This window comes from Ranitomeya variabilis, chromosome 4, assembly GCF_051348905.1.
Source record: "Ranitomeya variabilis isolate aRanVar5 chromosome 4, aRanVar5.hap1, whole genome shotgun sequence".
NCBI classification, from domain to species: domain Eukaryota; kingdom Metazoa; phylum Chordata; class Amphibia; order Anura; family Dendrobatidae; genus Ranitomeya; species Ranitomeya variabilis.
In genome coordinates this window covers 52,053,425-52,078,329 of record NC_135235.1, presented here as the reverse complement: position 1 = coordinate 52,078,329, position 24,905 = coordinate 52,053,425, and the positions used below count along the sequence as shown (strand labels likewise).

Below are 24,905 nucleotides of genomic sequence, written 5' to 3'. Positions count from 1 at the left end.
CTGGAGACTACAGATAGGTAGCAGAGGTCATGGAGACCGCAGACAGGTAGCAGAACTCCTGGAGACCGCAGACAGGTAGCAGAGCTCCTGGAGACTACAGACAGGTAGCAGAGGTCATGGAGACCGCAGACAGGTAGCAGAGCTCCTGGAGACCGCAGACAGGTAGCAGAGGTCCTGGAGACTACAGATAGGTAGCAGAGGTCCTGGAGACTATAGACAAGTAGGAGTGGTCCTGGAGACCGCAGACAGGTAGGAGAGGTCCTGGAGACCACAGACAGGCAGGAGAGGTTCTAGAGATCGCAGACAGGTAGCAGAGGTCCTGAAGACTGCAGACAGGTAGGAGAAGTCTTGGACACATATTTGCATATTTGCAATTTAGAACTATTGCACCATTTGAAAACTGTTTATTTCTCCTCAATGAGTCTCTTCTATTTAGAAATGTAGTTGCCACTGGAAAGATCCACCAGTGGCCAATCAACATGGTAGTCACCCACTGTACCTCTACGGATATGCAAGCATAAGTGTTTTTATACATAGGAGGGTAGCACTTAGGGAATTATTGAAGATCGCTTCTAGAGTCTTATGGTGCCATAGAATTGAAGGGGGGGGCTAAAACAACTTATTGAAAATTGTCCTGTTCGATTTCTGTCCCATAGATTATGTGGCCTCAATATTATTTAGTATACTTGCTTCCTCTAGTGACAGCTGAAAGGCAACGGCAATGTTACAGTTTACAGGGGTATTCCCATCTCAGCCACTCATGGATGAAGCAGGAATATTTGTGGTTGGAGCTACTGACACAGCGGTGGATCAGCCCCTTGACGGTTTCTGTAGTTCGGATAAGTTTTGGGTTCTACATACAGACAGATACTTTTGCTTCAGCCATGAACGGCTGAGTTTGCAATACCCCTTTAACGGCATGGCTCGGTTTGGATTTAGAGCGTTCCATTAGAAGAAATGTGAACGTTTACTTTAAAGTGGATTGTAGGTTTGATGTCTCGAGTATCATAAGAGTCATTTTTAAAAAAGCAACAAAACTTTTTAGAAAGATTATCTTACCAATGATAGGTGAGCCATAACCATAAGTATTCAATTCAGAAATTGATGGAGACTCAAAACACTCTGGTGGCTTTTTCACCTGGGTATTTGTGATGACTTTCAATCCAATATGCTAGAGGAGAAAAAGAAGAAAAAGAAAGTGTACTCCTTTTAACAGTCCACTGCTCTTCTGATATTACTGGAAAAACGGTAGTTGCCTATGGTTTTGGCCAATTGGTGCATGCTATTGTTTTTGTAGCATTGTGTCACTGCTTGCAATTCTTATCTACATTGCTATATACTAAGGCTCTCTTCACATGACTATCATACCTTCTTTTCTTAAATATGCAAATTTTCTCTTCAGCAAGGAAGAAGACAGGACCTCTAATGCCACTTATTGGAGCAATCCTAAAAGTCAATTTCGACCCTTTAATGAGCCTTGCCACATAACTTAGGATAAAAGTCAAACCAGAATCTCTATTCCCCAAAACATGTTCTAGGGTGTTGCCGCTCCTCAGTGCAAAGCAAAAGATCTGATTTGGCTCTATGGGTGTTCTCTGACTAGGGTGTAAGGGGTAACGTCTATCCTTTTAAAGAGTGATGTGCCTGGGCAAGGCGTATTATAGGTCGTGCAATGATCAGGCATGTCACTTTCCATAATGTAAAGACATTATCTCTTAAACCTTAATAGGGTGCTGAGGGCTCAAAAACCACCAATGCTCTGCTGACTCAATGACCTTGTGGGGACAGTTTAGGGAAGTCCATTTTCTGTTCCCTGTGACTATTCTCCAGTTCACAAAGCAAGGTTCATAAAGGCATGAATTGTGGAATTTTGGTGTGGAAGGACATGACTGGCAGCAACGCCTGAGCAATGAACTTAGTCAAACATTGTGAGCCCGGCCCTCTCCTCTAATATCAGTGTCTGACCTCACAAGTGCTCTTCTGGATGAAGGGGCAAAACTTCCCACAGACATCTCCAAAACCTTGTAGAAAATCTTCCCAGAAGAGTGTACGCTGTTAAAACTAAAAAGAGGCCAACTCTGGAGGTGTAATGTGGAGGAAGGCAATTTTTGCCCGTATAGTGTAAAGACAACTTTTCAAGAACATACAACTGCCACATGGTAAAAATGGTCCTTTATACCTTGATTAGAGTGAAAACATCAGGAGAGGATGGTGCTTGCCAGTTGTAGGATCTCTTTCTGCGCTTACTGTGTAGAAAGCTTACACGTTGCCTCCAACATATGGGGTCATCTTCATTTACACGATATGGGTATCCAAATTGATTTCTTCTCGCAATAAATCTATAGGCCTAGAAAGAAGATGTAGAAAAAGAACATCGACCATGTATTCTTCAGTCAGGGACTTTTCCAGACATGCATAGGTCCGGTCCCAAAAGCCATAATAGAATACATGACTATGAAAAAATTATTTCAAATGATCACATCAATTCCTACACCCAGCAGGACACAATCTAATTTCCCTATGCCAGATTGCACATGTGAACACAATAATTCACAAAAAAAGGACTAAAGATCAACTAAAAACATCACTGTAAAAGAGAAATAGCAGCCCTACTTGCATTACCATGTCCAGACACAAATGCACAACAGCATGCCACGGGTCTTCCATGATAAAGGCAGAGGCAGCACAGGTGCAAAATACTAGAATCATAGAATCTCAGACAGATGTCTGTCCAGCCTCTGTCTGAAGACTTCCATTGAAGGAGAACTCACCATCTCCTTCACACTGCCTTAGGTTCTATTTATCCTTTCACATCTTCCTTGTTCATCTCTTATTAAAATGAATTGCCAGAGATGACGAATTGTTCAAAGTATGGATATTCATGAATGATGGTCCTAGGTCCAACCCAAGGACAGTGAATGTTTTTTTTAAAAGAAATAAACACGGTGCATAAGTCTATGAGCAAAACTCACCGTATCCTCAGAGATCTCTGCTTCTGGTCTCAGTAACAGAACACCCTTATCCACCGCTCTCACTGAACACAACGATCCGGGATCGGCACTTATACGTAAAGTAACATCAGACCCTGGCAAACCTTCCTTCTTAGAAAAGTCCAAAGTGACCTGGAATAGAGAGAATAGCACTGGCTTCAGATAGCAGCTAGTCATAAACCACCACACTTCGATCAAGGGGCCATTTGAGAAGGATCCAGACCTCAGTTTTAAAAGATCATAGACCTTTTGTCAACCACTATAACCATGTTATGCCTGATTTGCAATTGAGAAATACCTAAAACTTGTGAGGAATTTTTTTGAACAGTTGCATTCTAAAAAGCACATTAAAAAAAAATGCTCAAAAACACTTGCAATTCAATTTTATTATAAATCGATTTGCTGATGATATGTTTAGTTTTTTTTTTAAGGTTTTCTTTTCACGTCAGGTTTTGAAAAAACACCTGGTGGGAGAAAAGAAAGTGCATGCCACTTGATTGAAGTGGCTCCTGAAGGAAAATGTTACAAACAAGGCATTGTTGATTCAAAAGGCTGACAAACTCTGCAAAAACACTTAAAAACTTAAAAAAAAAAAAACAGATCAAGAAATGCAAAACTCTGCCAAAAACTCCTCAAAGAATGAACATTTTGTGAAGCAGTTTCCCCTTTACAACATGCTGCTGTTGAACGCATAAAAAAACCCTTCTGTGTGCACATAGCCTAAATGTCTGGGCTGTGTGTCTGATCTCTGGGAATTGAGTCTATAAAAAGGACAGGGATCCCCACACTCACTCGGTGAGGCGGCAGCTGGACCTCGTGTCCTGATAGGGAACAAATGGAGAAGCAGCCATTCGTGTGCGTCTTTCTCTCGATTCTGGATGTTGGAATTGTGTTGTGTTATAAACCTTCTCGTCACAATTAGCGGTGGGCACCAGACGTTAAACTGATTGCAAGTGTGGTATCCCACAAAGTGCCATCTCCATGGTTTACCAGATGTATAGTGTGTTTCTTGCAAATACTGTGATTTCTGTGTAAACTGTATGTTGTAACATATTGTCAGACTTGCTGACAGGCAGCTTTCATTTCTTGTTGAGGTGGCTTTGCTTGGTAAACAGATTTCTGGAAAAGAGCTGGAACAAGCTTCCTCTGGTAAGTCAGCCTATGACTGCTGCAGCTAAAAAGAATACCATGGAAGAGGAAGAAGAGTCAGCAGAGGAAGGCAGACTGCAACCAGAAGATGTTGATCTTCCCTTGACTGTTGGGTCTAGAAGAGACTGTTAAAAAAGGGGAACAGACAGCCTTCAGATTGGAAGAATTCCTATTGCACCTCCAGGAGGTAAAAAAAAACCCTCAGAGGAGAAGCACAGCTCAGCCCTAAGTAAGGAATATTGAGTTAGGATTATTAGAGGGACAGCCTGAGAATGAGGGAATTGTATGGATTAGACAAGTATCCCACAAAAAACTGCGTATCTGCTCTACATGTATAGGTCATCCTTCAACTGCGAGTGTACTTGACCACCAATTACTTACTGTTTGTATATAGTCATTTGCCCATTATCATTAATAAACAGACTGATCTTTTCAAGTTAACTGTTCCTTCATGATTTGGAATTAGCTGCACAAATATGCCCACAGCCACCATCACCATACTCTACTTAAAGAGGCAGCTACTGTGCAAATCATCGTTCACTACATTACCCTTTCTGATAATAATAATCTTTATTTTTTATATAGCACTAACATATTCCGCAGCGCTTTACAGTTTGCACACTTTATTATCACTGTCCCACTGGCTCACAATCTAGATTCCCTATCAGTATGTCTTTGGAGTGTGGGAAGAAACCGGAGTACCTGGAGGAAACCGACGCAAACACAGTGAGAACATACAAACTCCTTGCAGATGTTGTCCAAGGTGGGATTAGAACCCAGGACCTCAGTGCTGCAAGGCAGCAGTGCTATCCACTGAGCCACCGTGCTGCCCCTTTGTTATTCATTATCAGATTATCAGCCCTGTGTTCAGAGGCCCATCCCCAACTGCCCGATACGCACTTGGTGCTGTGATAAACTATTTCCCACTGTTATATTTTTTTTATATATATTTTGCTTGAGGGAACTTTTTGTGTTTGTAATTGGAGAGGTGGAAGAGGCTCATTGTCACAGAAAGTTTGGTCACAGTCAGTCAGATTATAGACTGCCAGGAGCACAAAGCCTCCTTCTGCCCTGCTCCACATGAGGTTATTACACTAGGGTAACTTTGGTTGACTTGGTGAAACAATCATTGCAAATTGACTTAAAAAAAATCTTTGTTTCTACAGAGATACATTTATTTACCTTGTTATTGAAGCACTTGCCCACAGGAAACTTTTCAGTGTCTGCCGCTATTTTGCCGTTGCCGAGTATTGCGTAAGCAAAAATTTTGGCTAATGGGGAAATCTCCATAGTGACACTGAGTGGGAGTATGACGGTGCCCATCATCACTGAAAATAGAGAACAGAGCAAGTATATAATAGATTGTAGTTGTGATACCTGTCACATATTAGGTCGGTCTCTTACATTCGTGACACACAGACCATGCTGCATTGCAGAAGGTGGCCTGACCTCCAGGTCTCGTAATATGAGCCAACTGTCTCATAATCAACCTGGTCATCAGAAAAGGTATTGTGATACGATCACGGGTCGTGTTTTTTGGACATGTTAAACCAGCTTAAAGTACAGCTGCAAAATGGCACTTTAATCACTGTTGTATATTTTCAAAAATGTATTTGCTTGGCCTTCACATGTTCATTGTTGATAGTTCATACGAGCGACAGATATTTCTCTGTCTCCAAAGCAAATGTGATGGTGGCGAGTGTGGGCACAATGCATCACTGGCCGGGCTTACCCTAAAGGGGTGGGACTAAGTGGCTGCCTGTTTTTCACGAGAACTTCAGATGGTGAGGATAGGCTGGGCCATTAGGATAGCCACCAGGTGCCACTCCAGGGCAGTCCCCGGACCTGCAGCAGCTTAATGAGGGGTCAGAGGCAGATCATGAGGTACCAAGGGCATAGGCAGAGACGTGGTCAGGAAGTCCGAGGTCAGGGCAGGTAGCACAGGTTTAGAAGACACAGCCGAAGTCAGGAATGTAGAGGTCAGACAAAACAAAGAAATAAGCAGGGTTGGTAAGAGGAAGGTCAAAACAATTCAACACCTTGACAGAGCACTAGAGCAAATGCCAACTAGGAGCTAAGCTCAGGCAAGGATAAGAGGGATGTGCTGCCTCATATACCACCTGCTGGCAGGGGATAGGCCAGAGAAGCAGAACTCTGTAGGACACAGTGGTTATAATTTATAGATTCCTTGAACAGAAGGCAAGGATCTAGCTTCAGTCCATAAAATCCAACATCTACCATTGGGGACTTAGAGACCTCCATACTCAAGAGATTGTTGGAAGATCCTGAATGAGTTTTCTCTGTAAAGGACACTGCCAGCAAAGAATGATTGTTCAAATCCGTGTATCATGGCAGGGATAATCATCATGATTTATGATCACAACAGGAAGTATGTGACCGTCAAACTTCTACACTGTGAGGATCAAATAAACCCATGATGCTCTGTAATCAGGGGCGATGATAGTGCTGACAAAGGGAGGAGCTTCCTTTGTCCTTTCCCTCTTTTAGATAACCAACTTACAACCTAAGTAAATGTGTGTGTTTAAATACATATAGATCCTACAGCAAGAGAGACACACCACAAAAATAAAATGTATTTATTTTATTAATCCAAATGTAAAACATGACATAAACATATCTTAAAAATATCAGAATAGTGGACTTGTAAGGTAAAGTATTTTCTATTCCTCTTTCCGCTTTCTCACAGGGATCATCCCCCTGAGAAAGCGGAATGCGAAACGCGCGTTGGGGCATGGATACTGTAATTGTCAACTTGGGTAACATTTAGGATTTGAAACTTTGACAATATTGCAGACTGTATTTTTATATTGAATCAAATTTATAATCTACAGTATTTATATGCAACTTTTTTTTCAATATGGATCTTAATGAATTCACTTTGATGTTATATGCTTTCATGAATTGTGTTCTTATTCACTGTTTTTTTTTTAGATATCATTAATTATAATTTAGTATACCCTTCCCCTTACAAGTCCACTTATATGTTCTGATATTTTCCTGATTTTTAATATATGTTTGCCATGTTTTAAATTTCAATGAATAAATTATATATGTTATTTTTTATGGTGTCTCTCTTGCTGTAGGATCTGTCCCTCCTTTTGGCTACTTGAGTTTTGGTGAGTTTTTATGTTGCAGAATTTCTGCACTAATTATGTAAATTAGGTTAATTGCGTTTTTTCATTGCAATTTTTAACATGCGTTTTTATTCCGTTTTTGGTGCTTCAGTTTTTGTCTCTCTTTGACGTGTCATGCTTTAAATAAAGCTGCTTTGTTTTTAATATTTGCTGGTATTTGGCTTTGACAAAACTTTATTGATATACTTAGGTATGGATTACATGTGCTTTAGATGCATTTCTGATATGAATGTACATTTTTTACCTATGGATTTTCTGCATCTAATGCAAGTCTATGGTGAAAATCCACACAGAAAAGAAATGGACATATTGCGGATTTGAAACACGCACCACAGGTCAGTTTACGCTGAGCAAAAAAGAAGCACAATGGGCAGGAGATTTCTATAAATTCCATCCACTTTGCTGGACCTGTAAGACGCTACGTTTTTATCTCTGTGAAAATACGCAGTGTCAAAAATGCTGTAAAAGCTCATCGTGGGAATGTAGCCTTAGTCCCAGCAACATGATTGCTGACGTGAATCTTGACAACTCTGGACTTTATAAAAGCCCCTATGGCAGTCTAGTCATAGTGACTTTTGCGTCATAATTTAGGTTTTCCTTATCAGATTCTGGCACATTTTATTTTATATAGGTCTGTACATTATGTTTATATAAAAGTTGTTTATCTGAGCCAAAAATATGTTCAAAATATAAAAAAAATGTAATAAAAATTATAAAAAGCCCGCAATATAAAAAAAATCGGTTTTAATTAATCAAAGATACAAAAGTGTACAGTTAAAGGGAACCTGTCCAAACTGCGCATGCCCTAAAAAGGAACTTACAGCGCAGGCACCGGGAACGTTAATGAAGGCAGAGGAGACGGCACCCGGCGCACGGAGGGGCTGAGTGATGGCTGGGAGGCGTTTGTGCCGAGGGGGGAAAAGACATGTCCCCCGGACAGACTAAGGGCTCCTTTTCACTTGCGAGAAATGCGTGCGAGTCTCGCATGTTAAAACCAAGCTCTGGCACCGGCACTTGGGAGCGGAGCGTGCAGCTCCATGTATTGCTATGCAGCCGCACGCTCCGCACTGGAGTGCCGGCGCCAGAGCTTGGTTTTAACATGCGAGACTCGCACGTATTTCTCGCAAGAGAAAAGGAGCCCTTAAGGTATGGCGGGCAAATTATAAAATATAATATTGCAACTTTGGAAGGGTCCCCCCAAAAAAGAGCCACCTTCACAGAATGCAGCATTAGTGCTGCGCAAGGTGGCTCTTTTAGTTAAAAACACCGGGGGGGGGGGGGGGGGGTGACAGGTTCCCTTTAATAAAAATCATGCAATTTTATTTCACTTGACATAAGTGAATACATATATTTACCAGATGTTTTTTCCATTTTGACATTTATTTTTCCATTCAAAACAAGGCTTCCTTTAGCCACAACCTAGAAAAAAAACAAAACTATAGAGTAAAAAAGCAACAAACAATAAGTCTATAAGACTTCAGTAATCAATATGTGGCCAAAAAGTAGAATGGGCAGACTATCTCTACCACTTGCTTTATAACATTTTACGACTAATATTGACAGCATAGGTGTTAAATATTAGACTGTTTACATCTAACACCACAGCTAATATTTTATGAAATGCTATGGTATCTTAAATAAAGGAAAATTAAGGGATCCAAGATTTATAACTTCTTTTGATGAATGAGCACTGTTTGCATCCATACTGTTAAAGAGGTTGCTCATTACTTTTTTATTGATAGCCTATCTTTAGCATAGGCCATCAATATCTGATTGGTGGAGATGCAACATTCAGCACCCCCACTGATCAGCTGTTAGCAGTGGTGGCAGCCGGAAGTTCTCGGATGTTGCTGGAACACAGCAGCTGTGTCCAAACAGATCCACCTCTAGTCATTTGAATAGGGCTGAATCTGCAGTATCTGGCATCGGCCACTATACACTAGACACTATGCTTCTTTTAATACATCCTAGAACTATGTTTGCATTTTTTGCTGCTGCATCACACTGTTGATTCATGTGCAGTCTATGATCTATTAATATACTCAAGTCTTTTTCATATGTGCTGAATTGATGCTTAGTTCCTCCATATGGGCAAGAAAAACAAAAATTATATCAACAGAATTTGAGGAATAGAACTAAGTAACAGCACGCATGAAAAAGAATTGGGTATACTAATAGATTACAGACTGCACATGAGTCAACTATGTGATTCAGCAGCAAAAAAAGGCAAACACAGTTCTAGGATGTATTAAGAGAAGCGTAAAGTTTAGATCATGTGAAGTAATTATCCCCCTCTACTCCTCCTTGGTCAGGCCTCATCTGGAATACTGTGTCCATTTCTGAGCCGCACATTCTAAAAAAGGACATTGAGAAACTGGAGCAAGTTCAGAGAAGAACTACTAGGATGGTGAGCAGATTGCAAAGTATGTCCTATGAGGAACGGATAAAGGATTTGGGAATGTTTAGCTTGCAAAAAAGAAGGCTAAGAGTAGACTTAATAGCTGTCTACAAGTATCTGAAGGGATGTCACAGTGCAGAGGGATCATCCTTATTCTCATTTACACATGGAAACCCAAGAAGCAATGGAATGAAACTGAAAGGGAAAAGATACAGATTAGATATTAGAAAAAAACTTTTTGACAGTGAGGGTGATCTGTAAGTGGTACAGGCTGCCACGAATGGTGGTGAGTCCTCCTTTAATGAAAATCTTCAAACAGCAACTGTTTGAGAGGGTGTAGTGAATCCTGCATTGAGCAGGGGGTTGGACACAATGACCCTGGAGGTCCCGTCAAACTCTAACATTCTATGATTCTTTGAAATGACGGAACTGCTGCCTTCTGGCAGCATCTGGTGACTTCAGGTTGTCACACCCTCACCATTCAGATACTGATAGCCTATGCTACATATGTTAATGCTGCTATTTGTAAAACATGAAAAGTGGGCAAAGTGTGAGTTGTCTTACCACGTAATGGAACTCTAGGTTGTCTTCTTCGGACAACACCTCATTGCTTCTTATGATGTAGTCAATCTCAATCTCATGCACCTTCCCACATGTCAGGGGGGAGTCAAGAGGTTGGACTTTTAAGAAGCTATTTGTAATAGTGGTGAATGGCTGCAGGTTTCGGTAAGCATCATCGTAGTAAGGATTGAGCTCTCCATAAGTTCTTTCCGGCTTCTCCTTTTTACATGTGGCCTTCAAAATGGTTAGATTTATAAACTGATTAACTTTGCATATAATCAGACTTCCATTTATTGAACAAGGACAGAAACAACTGAGACAGTGCGCATTGGCTGCCATAGTTCTCGGTAGTGCAATACCTGTTTACACATGACGATGAGCCACGAGAACGATAATTTCACTGGATGATCAAGCATTTAGGCTCATTCATTGGGCTCATTCATTGGGCGACTGACAGCCTGTTTACACAGCAAAATAATCGTGTAATGAGCGCTTTTGACAACACTTGTTCACGACTATCTTGCAGTGTAAATGTTCTTGTAGTGTCATAATAATATAATGGGAATTTTTTTATTTTTACTTCATATTTATTTTCGGGCTTCTTATCCCCATAAAAGCCCCCTAAAAAGGCAGTAAAATGCATTGATTGTAGTTAAAGATGAGTGAGTTGACAAAATTCGAATTCAACTCTTCACTCAAAAATGGCCAGGAACCTTATTTGCATCAATTGTTTTAAGGAGAATTAAACGAGCATCGTTACTCTAAGGTCTCTACAGATATAAGAGCATGATAAGTATACCGGTATTGTAGAAAAAAAGAACAAATTATATTCACCTGGCCAAATCGTGTTTGACCGACTGGTAGTCTTTGTTCCGGTCACTGATGCGTTCTCCATTGGGCCATCTTCGGCATCTCCTGCTCTGACCAGGCCATGATGGATTGACAAAGATGGCTGGCAAAGGAATATGCCAAAGATGACCCAGTGAAGACCCCACCGGTGACTGGAGCAATGAAGTTGACAAAAGTGTTTTTTTAACCACTTTGAATCCAGCATAATGGTGGCAAGCTGTTATTTTGCCGAATTCCCATGAATTGAATCCCATCCAAAATTTAGATTCTGGAAAATCTGAAACTTTTGGGAAAATCAATTCAAATTCAATTTGCTTAGAAGTAATTCGTTCATCTCTAATTGTTTAATATTTCCTTATGGCATTTCATTAAAAACATGCCATTAAAATGGAAGTAACAAAGCATGTTTTCCAGGGGAAAAAAAATCCCACATGCTTTTATATTGAAGCGTAATAACTTTAAATTGCCAGATCATACACATAGGACTGTCCTCCTGTGCTATAGTTACATACGGTCAGATGGACTGGATTTCCATTCCATGGCCTGGTGTCCAGGGTAATATAGGCTTCTCCATGCTCATTTGTTTCATACTCGTGCTCTTTTATTGTTTTGCCATATCTTTCAGTTAAATACAACATTTGGGATTTCATTGGAGATCCATCAGCGCTCTCCAATATCATCTAAAAAAATCAAATTATTCTATATTTTAATTTATCTTTAGAAAAAAAGTTGCATGGAATTAATATTGTGTGTAAAATAAAACAATAATCTGAGCAACCTAACAAAAGTAATAATGGAGTAATAGCATTAAAAGGAATTTGAAACGAGACAAACCAAATGCTTTAATAAATAAATCTCTTAGACCTGATGAGGCTGGTGCACTTACTTTGAAAACACAATTTCAGATTGGCTTTAGAAAATGAGAATATCAGGCAAAAAAAGATTAAACAGGTATTCTGGCATCAGGTCTAAAAGATCTATTTAATAATATATGCAGTTTGTATTGTAAAATCTTGTATCAAATTCCTTGTAACTTACATAATCAAGAAACGAAAATTTTGCAGAATTCCAGTAATTGTAAAAAAGAAATCTACCGTATATATTTTTTTCAGCCCATGCTACATTTGGACTCTGGAGTCTTTATCAGGCTCGAGGAACATGCATGATTAGCCACTGATTTTATTCTAGTTAGATAAGAAAGGCCTGATGCCTACTAATAAATAGTATAAGCTGTACAATAATTTAAAGACTAATCAAATTTTTTTCTATTTAATTATTATAAATGTTGTTCCACATTTTTTTAATACATTCCATTACATTATTTTGCTTTTTTCTCTCCTATACTGAAAGTGCTATTTTAACTGCCTAGATGATGCTCTTTTAGAAGCTCCTGTGAACTGCTGCCCTAGCACAAATCTGTACCCAAACACAATTTGTAGCCAGTCACCCTGTCTGAGCATGGGAGAGGGGACCGGACCAGAGAAGTTCACACAGGAAAAGTGCGTCTATATAATGTTTGAGTAGGGGTACTTGCTAGAGCAACAATTGAAAGAAACTTCTAAAATGAGCAATAACTAGGCAGCTAAAACAGCCCTTTCAGCATGGTGCTTCAAAAAGAAGGAAGCAAAATAAGGCAATGGAGTATAGTACAAAGATTCATAATTTTGCAAAGACTAATAATTAAATGTAAAGAAAAGTTTAGTTAGTTTTTAAGGAAAGGAGAAAACACAATGTACAGACTGGCACAAAATACCCATATACTTTTTATATCCTAAAACTATCATTCTAGATTTATTTTCTAATGAATCTCATGCTGACTTGTAACCAGTGTTGGACTGGGGTGCCAAGGGCCCACCAGTAACCAATTCCAGGGCCCCACCTTTCTGTCACATGCAGATGGGACATTGTCCTCAATCACAAATGTATATAAGAATGAACTGGGTAGATTGTTAAATTGTCAAGTATATTGTGCCAAGTACTGCTCATATAAGAAAGTGGCGGCCCACCAGAGGATTCTCCTGTTCTCCTGTGGGTCAGTCCAAGCTTGCTTCAAACACCGGGCTTGATTCTTCGCAGAAAGCCATAACAAAAGAGGTCACAAACCTCTTTCTCACATGTTATGGTTCCGATTTCCATGTGTACACTTCAACAAATATTGTATGATAACTATCAGCGATCATCTCTTACCTTTGTTTTGTATCTTAATCCTGTCTTGTAATAAGAATCTAATAATTCTTTGTCATCTAAGGTCACTGTAGCAATCTTAGCCGAAATACGAGAACTGCCTGTGCCAGTCATTTCAACGCCTACAAAAGGGTTAAATGATAGAATTCCACCATTACTAGTTGGCCCGAGCGAAATTTTTGCACATTGGTTGTCGGTGGCGCAGGCAATTTCAGGAAAATCAAGCTGGTCCAATGTTAATATATTTAACGAGATGATGAACACAGAGAGGTATTTATATATGTAGATTGGTAATACAATACATTAGTTTGATAAGTAGAGGCTAAAAATATGTCTTGACGTTATGGTGCCACCTGCAGGTTATTGTTTTTTTCTGCAGGTTTCGAGGTCTGTAAGCAACTCTGTGGTAGTGTGCTTTGGGGTAGTGTGGTGCCACCTGCAGGTCATTTTTCCTTACTGCAGGTTTATGAAAATGAATGTTTAAAGTGTATTTTGTGATCACATCGTGGATGTGTGGTTTGTTTGGCAACTTTACCTTTCAAATGGTGTATCATTTGTGTGTGGGCATGCAGTATGAATGGAGATACAAAGTAATCACAGAAAAAGAGTGTTTAGAAATAATATATAAGGATCATCAGAGTGGAAGAAAGCGTGGCAAAGGCGATTGCAAATAGACCGAGTGTTAAGCGGTCAAAACACTAAGACAAGTCAATGTAGACATTATCTTCATCATGGGCCAGGTTTGTAGCTCTGTATTAGAAAGCCGGAGCTTTGACTACAGATACACTGTATGGATGAGAGAGAAAAGTGAGAAAGGGAAGAGTAGAGAGATGGAGAAGAGAGAGGAGAGAGGGAGAGAGAAGAGAGTGAAAAGAAAGAGAGGGTAGAGGTAGAAAGGAGAAAAGAGAGATAAGAGGGAGAGAAGAGCAAGAGAAAAGAAATAGAGAAGAGAAGGAGAAGAGAAAGAGAGAAGAGAGAAGAAAGAGAGAGGCGAGAGGTAGAAAAGAGAGATAAGAGGGAGAGAAGAGAGAGAAATTAAAGAGAGAAGAGAGAGAAGAGAAAGAGAAGAGAAAGAGAAGAAAAAGAGAAGAGAAAGAGAAGAGAAAGAGAGAAAAGAGAGGGAAGAGAGAGAAGAAACAGAGAGGCCAGAGGGAGAAAAGAGAGAGAAGAGAGGGAGAAAGAAAGAGAGAAGAGAGAGAAAAGAAAGAGAAGAGAGAAGAAAAAGAGAAAAGAAAGAGGGAAGAGAGAGGAAAAAGAGAGAAGAGGGGGGGGGGGGAGAAAGAAGAGAGGGAGAAAAGAGAGAGAAGAGAGTGAGAAAAGAGAGAGAAGAGAGTGAGGAAAGATTTAGAAGAGAAAGAGAGACAAGAGGAAGAGAAGAGAAGAGAAGAGAAGAGAAGAGAGGAAGAGAGAGAGAAGAGAGAAAGGAGAGAGGGAGAAGAGACAGAAAAGAGAGAGCGAAAAGAAAAAGAGAAAACAGATGAGAGAGGAGAAGGATTGAGGATGGAGAGAGAAGATAGGGAGAAATAAGAGTGGAGAGAGTAGAGAAGAGAAGGAGAAAGAAGAGAGAAGCAAGAGAAGAGAAAGAAGGAAAAAAGAGATAGAAGAAAGAAGAGAGAACAGTAAGAGGAGGAGAGTAAGAGGAGAGAGAGAGAGAGAAGAGAGATTTGTATCCTTTGAGACTGTGGACAGGGCAGTGGGAAATCACTGAAAGTAAGTAGATTGCAGTAGTGGTGCTGATTTATAGCTCCTTACTGTACACTAGTAATCTGCGGAGATTCCAATGTTTCAGATGACAGACACAAACAGTGTGGATTATACAGATATCTGCACATCATATATAAAAGAGTCAGTAACCTTACCAGTTCCATTTTCTATGAGAGTAGCCTTAGCATCAAAGGTCAACTGGTAATCATAGGAGCGGAGATTATATGGTTCAGTAGGTACTTCCACTTCTATGCAGCCGTTCTTTTCAGTCTTGTTGAGGAAGGGAATATATAATTACATACATAACATATATGTGCGATACACTATTATCATTCATACATTGTACAATTTTGGTGCACACTACAGTATTTACATTTATGCTGCCCCCTCTCCGGTAGAACCATGTCCTTTTTCTAATATATCACACCCTCCTATATAGTGCATGGCAAAACATGTCTAAAGTATCATAAATGTGAAAAGCATGTAAGACATGTGGTTCAAGGCTTGTAATTTTTTTTGGAAGAATTTAATTTCCATTTTAACAAGATACAGATGAGTTGGCTTGATGCATCGTCATCTTTATGGTGTTACATCTTCAGCCTGTCGATGTGGCAGCTAGACCAGTTTCCTGCAAATCTTTGTGCTGACCTCTAATGTTGCTACAATCTGGAGAACCATTTAATAAAATTAACGTTATTTATATTGCGTGTTTCATGGCCAAAAAAATCCCAAACAAACCCTAAATCAGTAATAATTTTTTATAAATTTCCCTGAAATATTTTCTTTTATCCAATGGTGAATGGGGATAAAGAAGTGACTTTTTAGTTTCTTAATTTTTTTAAACTTGTCATCATTCCATACCTGGCCTTTGTATTCTGAGCATATATCCTTTGTGCACGACGATCTCATCCAGTAGGAGCAGATAGCTTCTCGGCATACTGTTACAGTAATCTCTCCCCGGACTGGTTTTCCGAATGTGTATCTGAAAAGTAGAAAAAATGTTCAGCACAGAGTATGCAAGGAATGGATGTACTAGACCAGGGGGTCCCCAAAACTTTCTTACCTTGAGAGCCAGATTCTACTCTGAAAATGGTTGCCAGCCACATTCTTTGAGCAGAAACTGTAGAAACCTCTTGTGTGTCCCTTTGAAAGCTATAATTTCCCAAGTGCCCCTTTATAAAGCAATAATGGCCCAACCCACCCCTATAAAGTACTTATGCCCTCAGTGCCCCTTTATAACATAACGGTGTCACAAGTGCCCTCTTCTACAGTAATAGTCCAGAGTACCCTCTTACAAAGTAATAATGCGTGGAGTGCCCCTTATCAAGTAATATTGTCCTGAGTGCCCCTTAAAAAGTAATAACGCCCCGTTGGATTCCAATACACTTAAGAGTGGCACCAGCCATAGTAAACAACCATGAGCCATACATTAGGGGCCTTTGGGCCACTAGTTGGGGACCCCGGTATTAGACCCACAAGGCAACATTGTGAATACTGAGGCCCAGAGGTGAACCATAGAGGTAGGTCTGGAAATTGCTATAGAAGGAAGACCGTTAAACCACCATGTTTCTGACATGGAGACATCTAATCCTAATGCCAAATTTGCCTAACTTGAACTTACCATAGTTAGAGAGAAAGTAAAGACTACTAAGATCCATAAGGAATCAGTCTTCGCCATAAACATGTACAAGCTAAAAGGTTCGAGTCAAGAGGTGAGGGTGTATAGAGGACCTACCTTCCGCATGTTTTCAGAAGGAAGGTCTTCTCCAGGACAGTGACTACAGAAGGAAGATGAACAGTGACGTCGAAGGTTGGTATCACTGGAAGATACAATGGAGTCAGAAGTCATCGTTAGATTAAAATAGAGATTTTTTTTTCCAACTACGATATACATTAATTGAAAAGTTTTAATTTTTCAAAAATGAAAACGAGTCAAAAATGGGGGAATATAGAATACAGGGGAACATAAGGTACATTTTTATGACACAGTTTATACTGACAGTTCTAAGGGTGAACGTTTCCTTGTTGAGAGTGCCAAGTTGGTGTAAGGAGACTTATAGGCCATGCAATGCTCCTCTAGGAATTTAAATAGGCATATAGCATCTTCAGAGAGGAAAAGGCTATTCATTTTATTTAAGACTTCCCTATATCTTTAGATAAGCCACATGATTTAAGATAAGAAGCTAAACCAGACACTCAATTTGCAGACACATGTAACGTTTCTCCTTTGTGAAGAGTGAAAAGTGTAAGTAGACTTCTAGTCCACGCAGTCCTTATTCTACTTCATGTGACAATGGTCGATATTGATTTTCAACATTCTTACTTCCAATAGGTAGCACTAGAGATCAAGTCCTATTCCTCTCTGAAGAGTCTATTTACATATTTACATTCTCAGAGGAGTATCTGGTTTGGCTTCTTAGCCTAAGTCTTGTGGCAAGGTTCATTAAGGGGAGGAGAGGTACCAGATCACTGTGTTGGGTCCATACTGATGTCTATGTGAGACTCATTTTATTTTTAAAAGTATATAGCCAAGGATGTAATTGTAGGAAATGCAGAGATTGCAGAAACATCTGGGCTATTATAATGTGTCATCAGAAAATGTATGTATTTTTTAATCAAGTTTGTATGCACATTTTTTTTGTTTTATTTGATAGTTTTTTTTCAATATTCCATACCATAATCTTTATAAAAACCACACATATCATCATTTTCTCCTCCTCTAGTTCTTAAGCCAGAGTCACATTTTCTGTACAGGTGACTTTTCAGAAGTCTCATTGTCATCACAGACAGAAGTACAATGACTGAGAATACCTCTATACTTTACTGATAACACAGGATCCACCAATCACAATAGGCAATATCACAGATCACCCATCCTTCTTTTGTATAATCACTGATAACAAATCTATACACAGTAGATAACACAGGATCCACCATTCACAATAGGTGATATCATAGCTCACCTCCTCCTCCTCCTTCTGTACAATGACTGATAACACCTCTATATACAGTAGATAACACAGGATCCACCATTCACAATAGGTGATGTCACAGCTCACCTCCTCCTCCTGTACAATGACTGATAACACCTCTATATACAGTAGATAACACAGGATCCACCATTCACAATAGGTGATATCACAGCTCACCTCCTCCTCCTGTACAATGACTGATAACACCTCTATATACAGTAGATAACACAGGATCCACCATTCACAATAGGTGATATCATAGCTCACCTCCTCCTCCTCCTTCTGTACAATGACTGATAACACCTCTATATACAGAACTCAAAAAAAGAAAAACGCACCACCAAGAACCATAAGTAAAGTTAAAACATATACAACTTTATTAGGAAACATTAATAAAATGTAATATAATAAGGGATATGACAGAGGTTAGCCAGACCATGTGAGGAGGCACAGGAGAAACCAGGCAGAGAGCAGGCAAGTAATAGTACAAATTAGTGGAGTTGCTCCAAAGTGTGTCTTACTAATAAAAATACAACCCAAGAATCTAGGTGCACACCGCAAAGACAAGCAACGGCAACAAAGGGGCGGTAAACCACCTCTGACTACGCCACCCAACAAAATACACTTAGTGTTAAGCAGTCATGCTGAAGTTACCTGCTACCGCCTGGAGCCCTGTGTAGCCCACCGTCCCCTACGCGCGTTTCGGCGCTCAAGCCTTCTTCCGGAAGAAGGCTTGAGCGCCGAAACGCGCGTAGGGGATGGTGGGCTACACAGGGCTCCAGGCGGTAGCAGGTAACTTCAGCATGACTGCTTAACACTAAGTGTATTTTGTTGGGTGGCGTAGTCAGAGGTGGTTTACCGCCCCTTTGTTGCCGTTGCTTGTCTTTGCGGTGTGCACCTAGATTCTTGGGTTGTATTTTTATTAGTAAGACACACTTTGGAGCAACTCCACTAATTTGTACTATTACTTGCCTGCTCTCTGCCTGGTTTCTCCTGTGCCTCCTCACATGGTCTGGCTAACCTCTGTCATATCCCTTATTATTTTACATTTTATTAATGTTTCCTAATAAAGTTGTATATGTTTTAACTTTACTTATGGTTCTTGGTGGTGCGTTTTTCTTTTTTTGAGTTCTGCTTACTTTCGCACTGAACCTTATCCTTATTGTCTCCACATCTCTGTGATGTGGATTTTGGCCTTGTGCTCATAGGCTCTTTCACCTATATATACAGTAGATAACACAGGATCCACCATACACAATAGGTGATATCACAGCTCACCTCCTCCTCCTGTACAATGACTGATAACACCTCTATATACAGTAGATAACACAGGATCCACCATTCACAATAGGTGATATCACAGCTCACCTCCCCCTCCTGTACAATGACTGATAACACCTCTATATACAGTAGATAACACAGGATCCACCATTCACAATAGGTGATATCACAGCTCACCTCCTCCTCCTGTACAATGACTGATAACACCTCTATATTCAGTAGATAACTCAGGATCCACCATTCACAATAGGTGATGTTACAGCTCTCCTCCTCCTCTTGTACAATGAAACAATGAATTTTGCTCAGATTAGTGTATGTTCAGATAACTTTTCTATACAATCAAGTTGCTGCTAATGTCCATGTGCCCAAGAGTTAAATTAGCTTGAGTCTAATGATGGTGTGAAGATTGCATTATATTTGTTTATTTTTTAATATAAATAGTAATATTTAGAACAGATCATTTTCCGATGACAGAGTCATTTTGGGTTGTCCAACTCATTACGTTTATCACCTATCCACCGATAAGGTAATATCTGTCTAATTTCTTTATATACAGCTGCAATAACCCCCCACCAGTTTGTGGAACTGAGGCCATTAAGTACCCTGCGTGAGTAAAACCCATGTGTAACCATTGATCCATTTTCTTTTGTTGCACTCCAAATCACCTAAAATGTCAATGTAACTTCAGTATATAAAGCAAAAAATAACCAAAAATTATTCACTAACCATATTCAGCCACATGGAAATTCTCGCGAGCGTGGGGAGCAATGATGGTGTAAGCTCCCAATGGTGCCTCTGAATCAAGGGAGTGGGAAAGGTCTATCATGCCTTTCTGAGGTTTGAGATCCAACCATTGACCAATGCGATTTTTATTAGGATCCTTGTAAGAAAAGAAAAAAAAAGAAACAAGAATTAATGGAATACAAACATATAGCCTTGGATCTTCTGGAAACTTTAATTTTAAGACATAATTAGTACTTTTGACCATGACCCAATGGCATCTTCGCCAGCCAGAATCTGCGTCAATGACTTTCATGGCCAGGCTGGTAGAGATGTAAGGTGGCACGTGTGTAGAACGTGCAACCACCCAGCCGCTCGAAATTGAAGGACAATCTCCATTCTGGATGTGCGTAACATGATGGGTCAGCGATTTCTGTTATTTTACACTCATGACATTTTTGAGACTATTTGAGGCGCATTGTACAATCACTCACCTGTATCTCCACCATAGGACACTGAATTAAAAGAAAAAGATAAGAGAATTAATTTAAAGATGTATAAGGGGTCAGTGAATGTATATCTGTATTTTGTTTGGATGTCTCATATGTAAAATATCCTTGTTCTCTGTTACTGCACCCAAGAATTCTAAGGTTTGGCTTAATCCTTGCGTGAACAACCTTCGACCCATGATGCCATTCTGAGTGGCCCTCAACCTTCTGGACATCGGCATGCTTGTGTGCGTCCGGTGGCTTCTTACATGTTGTGTCCATGTCAGAGAGAAGAGAACCATAAACATAAGGATGAATGACCTCGGGGAGATCAAAACATCCAACACCGTGGAGACACCATCACGTGTTTCTCAACGCAGTGATCCAGAACACTGCCCCCATCCCTTAAGGGAAATGTGCAAATGCATGTAGAAAAGCCGCGGAGACACCATCACGTGTTTCTCAATGCAAGCAATGAATACCATGTTTTGGCATAGGTGGTTTTCCTTTATTGGATGCTGCCCTTCCCGTGGTTGTTCCTTCCCGTTGAAAGACCTGGCTATTCATTGCTTGCGTTGAGAAACACGTGATGGTGTCTCCACGGCTTTTCTAGAGAGAAGAGAACTGTCATGCAGAATAGGAACACGGATATGCAAATACTAATGGTGCACTATGGGGCCAAATCAAGAGAATGGGCTCACTTGGCTATCAGAAAGGTAGTCATCTATACATGAAGTCCTCTCTGTAGTTTACCAACTCTTCCATCCTGCATTGGCGAAAGTCGCATACATTTCTGGAAGGTAGGAGGGAACTCCCATTTTTCCGATCAGTGGAACCTACGCTATGATATTTATTCTATATAAAATTAATTTACAGTTAAAAGAAATGTATTTTCAGAAAATGACTTTAAATCAAGTATTTGTGTTTTTATTTATTTCATATTTGGCTATTTTTTTTGCATGTGATGATATGTATTAAAAAGATAAATAAAATAAGTAATTTTTCATTTTATCATTTTTTTTCACTGGCCATTTGGATTTTTTTTATACTCACACTTCCTGTTCAGGAAGCGTTTTCAGCACTTTCTTTATCAACAGAGGCAGGATTACAATGCCAGGTAACACCGTGATCCACATCTGATGACACAGGATCCACTATTCACAATAGGTAACTTTACAGCGCCCCCTTCCTTCAGACTGATCTTTGCACACGTTCGTTAGAGGATTCAATGCAAAAGAGAGGTTCTAAGTCTAATCCCACATGAATTTCCTGAAAGAACAGGAAGTTAGAGTCTATAACAGCCTCAGTACCTGATGTGAAAATTGAAATATTTTATTTTTTTTAATGCCTTCAAAGGGCATGAGACCCCTGAAACGCTTTGAATAAAACCACTGTGACTCAACTATACTCTCCTGAAATTCATCTTAGCGGCAGCGCAGAATTTTAACTGCAAATCTCCCTTTGAAGACATTATTTTCTCTGGTCAGTGAAGACTTATGGATCTGCAGCAGCCGCTATCTACATGCTCTAATCTCATCCTAACCAGGTGAGCAAATTTGGTATATATTCTCCTCTGTGTAACGTGGATAAGACCCTATTGCGCTCTGTCTCCCCATTGTTTTGCAATTTTTTTTAATGCAGATTATGAGGGGAAAAAATTACCAACAATTTAAAAATACATGTAACACATAAACCTGATTTAAACAATAGGTCCTTTTCTGAGGGCACATTCCCTTTAAATGTCTCCAATGAAAATATCACATTATAGGGAATCTGTCACCGAGGTTTTGCTATGTAATCTGAGAGCAGCATAATGTAGGAACAGAGACCCCCTGATTCCAGTGATGTCACTTACTGGTCTTTGTCACTAACTGCTTTGTGTACTTTTAATAAAACTAATGTTTGCTCTGCTACCGATCTATCATTTCTCTGAAGGCCGAGCTCTGAATAACTCCGCCCACACCACTAATTTGCATCTTACCGTGCACACCGTTCATTAGCAGAAAGCTGCCAATCAGTGATGTGGGCGGAGTTATACAGAGCATGAGGACTACAAAGCAGGAGACGACTAGTCCTGTAGTGATAATTTCCTGCTAATAAAACATTGTTTTATTGAAACTACACCACGCAACCTAATAAGTGACACATCATTGAAATAAGGGTCTCTGCCCTTTCATCATGCTGCTCTAATATTAAAGAGCAAAAACGTGCTGGAAGATTCCCTTTAAGACCAGTTTCACACCTTCGACTTTCACGGTCCGAATACAGACCATGATGTGTGGACCAGCAGTGGGTTCTGCTAACTCAACTCAACAGCCTCATAGTCATAGTTCTGGTTGTGAGACCTGTGTCCTTACTCGGACGATGAAGGTTGCAGGCATGAAACCAACCCACGGTTTATTGTGGCTCGGAAACGTGTGACCATTTGGACCTTGGACCAAAATGAGTGTGTGCACCTCTGACCGTATCTGTCATCTGGTCTCATAGGGGCAGAATTCGGGACATAATGAAGTTATTTTCCTGATGGCCCTGTTGAGTACTTTGGCTTTGGAAGGATAAGGAGACTGATGGAATTGCGTTTTATCTGGGAGAATTAGGGAATATTTGAGTCATATAATACTGGTGTAACATGATCTTACTTACAATGTCTTCAACAGCCAAGAAGTCTCTATTGAAAATCAGGATTCGAAAATTCACTGGAAATAATGGTAGATATTCAGTAGATCAATCTAGTTCCACATTTTACAGACCACATTATGTATCAAGCAATCAGCATTTGAAATAATTGATTCTACGGAAGTAAGGCTATGGTAAATGTAGGGGTAGCAACTCTGCAACATATTAACACTAGAAGTCGCAGAAATTTCGAGCTCTCTGGGTTCCAAAGGTAGAAATGTTAAATGACCCCTCTCTGGGACTTCTAGTGTTAAAGGGGTTGGCCACCTTTGGGAACATTTTTTTTAACACGTATTTTGAGCTAAAAATCATTTTTACTAATGGGTATCTGTACAAATCTTCCACCATTTTGCTTTTCCTGGCTCGTTGTTTCATGCATCTTCAACGTTAATTTAGTCTGTGACCATAAATCGGCTGAGAAGAGCTCAGGAAGCTGGCAAATTTCTGTAGCTGATAGGAAAGTTTCTAACTCTATTTCTAATAGGTCCTTTTCTGAACTCCTCTATCCTGATTTATGGTCATAGACGACATTAAACTTGATTGTGAAGGGAAACTAAAAAGCAAAATTTGCAAAGAAATCCAATTGCAAAAATAATGTTTAACCCCAAAAGTAAAAAAATGCCCCAAAAGTTGGCCAACTAGTTTTGTGAGTAACCCTGTTGCAGACTGCACAACTTTTCCTCTCTGCTATTGTAAATGCTATGAAACTCTGGATAATGATCCTTTACGTCAGTCCTAAATCCTGCAAAGGTTAGAAAACCTCATAACGGGAGCAAATAGGAGAGATTACCTTTTTATTGTGTCCCCACAAGCCATTACTCACCAGTCTGTCCCCGCTTGTACAGGGGCTTGTCGGTTTGAATAAGTGTTGCGTGTCCTACAGTGCGGACCAGAACTTTTTTACTGTTGGACATCTGTGTGGTTGGTCCAACAAGAGACATAAAAACAGTCACAACTTCTTCTTTGCCTCCTTCTGGAGGAGGTGTCTGTACAAGAGAAAGCATCGGAGAGAAATATGGACCCATGAATCGTATTTATAGGGGCTAGCGTAATTTTTGGGGTAATAACCTTTCAAAAGACGAATCCAGCTCAAATATAGTCAAATAGATAAATTTGGTGATTTTCACGTGCATTCTATCATAGACTTATGGTTGAGTTCCATCATCTCCTTTATGGCCCCTCCAAACTTTTTAGTAGAAAAGAAACAGAGAATATATGTTGGTGCGGTTAGCACCCTGTCCCCGAGGTGAGTGACTAAATAAGAATACTAAATCGAAGATGTTGGTGAGATGCTTGTCTAGTAATTTTCTGTATAGGGAATAAAATCGCTTTGAAGATAAGCTGCACGGAAGGAAAAGAGTCTCTTGCCGCACGGCAGTTCAATGAGGGTGTTGGTATATTCAGACAATGCGATTCTATGCTGTATCGGCATCTTTTTCAAGTCAAAAGAAACCGACAAACAGGGTTTATAAGTACAGAGGGGTATTTCAAGCTAAAATGGGTGCCAAGCTACATGTGGACCACCCATTTAGGGGTGGGTACAAAAAAATCAAAAGAAAGAATAATGGAAAACATGTTTATGAGTTGGTGGAAAGTAATCAAACTGTAGAAGGGTAGTAGAAGAAAAGGGTTAAAAAAGTGTCATTTATCAGGTGGAGCCACATGTTTAGGCTAGTTTCACACTAGTGTTTTGAGGAGCTGCGGAGGGCTGCGGACTTCCTCCATGAAGCCCCGCCCTCGGCCGCTAGCTCCGCCCACTTCTGCATGGGGCCTGCATG

General features: G+C 40.0%; 1 protein-coding gene across 1 annotated transcript in view; it reads right to left on the bottom strand.

Moving 5' to 3' along the window:
- LOC143769715 (alpha-2-macroglobulin-like protein 1) overlaps positions 1 to 24,905 on the bottom strand; it is a 102,885-nt gene that overhangs the window by 71,404 nt on the left and 6,576 nt on the right. Inside the window, exons 3-17 of the mRNA XM_077258512.1 lie at positions 23,951 to 24,113; positions 23,095 to 23,147; positions 20,458 to 20,478; positions 19,970 to 20,123; positions 16,726 to 16,810; positions 15,852 to 15,972; positions 15,146 to 15,260; positions 13,290 to 13,408; positions 11,615 to 11,782; positions 10,257 to 10,487; positions 8,650 to 8,713; positions 5,322 to 5,467; positions 2,973 to 3,122; positions 2,180 to 2,347; positions 1,060 to 1,171 (exon numbers count right to left, since the gene is read on the bottom strand). Of these exons, the coding sequence (XP_077114627.1) occupies positions 1,060 to 1,171; positions 2,180 to 2,347; positions 2,973 to 3,122; positions 5,322 to 5,467; positions 8,650 to 8,713; positions 10,257 to 10,487; positions 11,615 to 11,782; positions 13,290 to 13,408; positions 15,146 to 15,260; positions 15,852 to 15,972; positions 16,726 to 16,810; positions 19,970 to 20,123; positions 20,458 to 20,478; positions 23,095 to 23,147; positions 23,951 to 24,113 (1,870 nt within the window). The remainder of the gene's footprint in view (positions 1 to 1,059; positions 1,172 to 2,179; positions 2,348 to 2,972; positions 3,123 to 5,321; positions 5,468 to 8,649; positions 8,714 to 10,256; positions 10,488 to 11,614; positions 11,783 to 13,289; positions 13,409 to 15,145; positions 15,261 to 15,851; positions 15,973 to 16,725; positions 16,811 to 19,969; positions 20,124 to 20,457; positions 20,479 to 23,094; positions 23,148 to 23,950; positions 24,114 to 24,905) is intronic.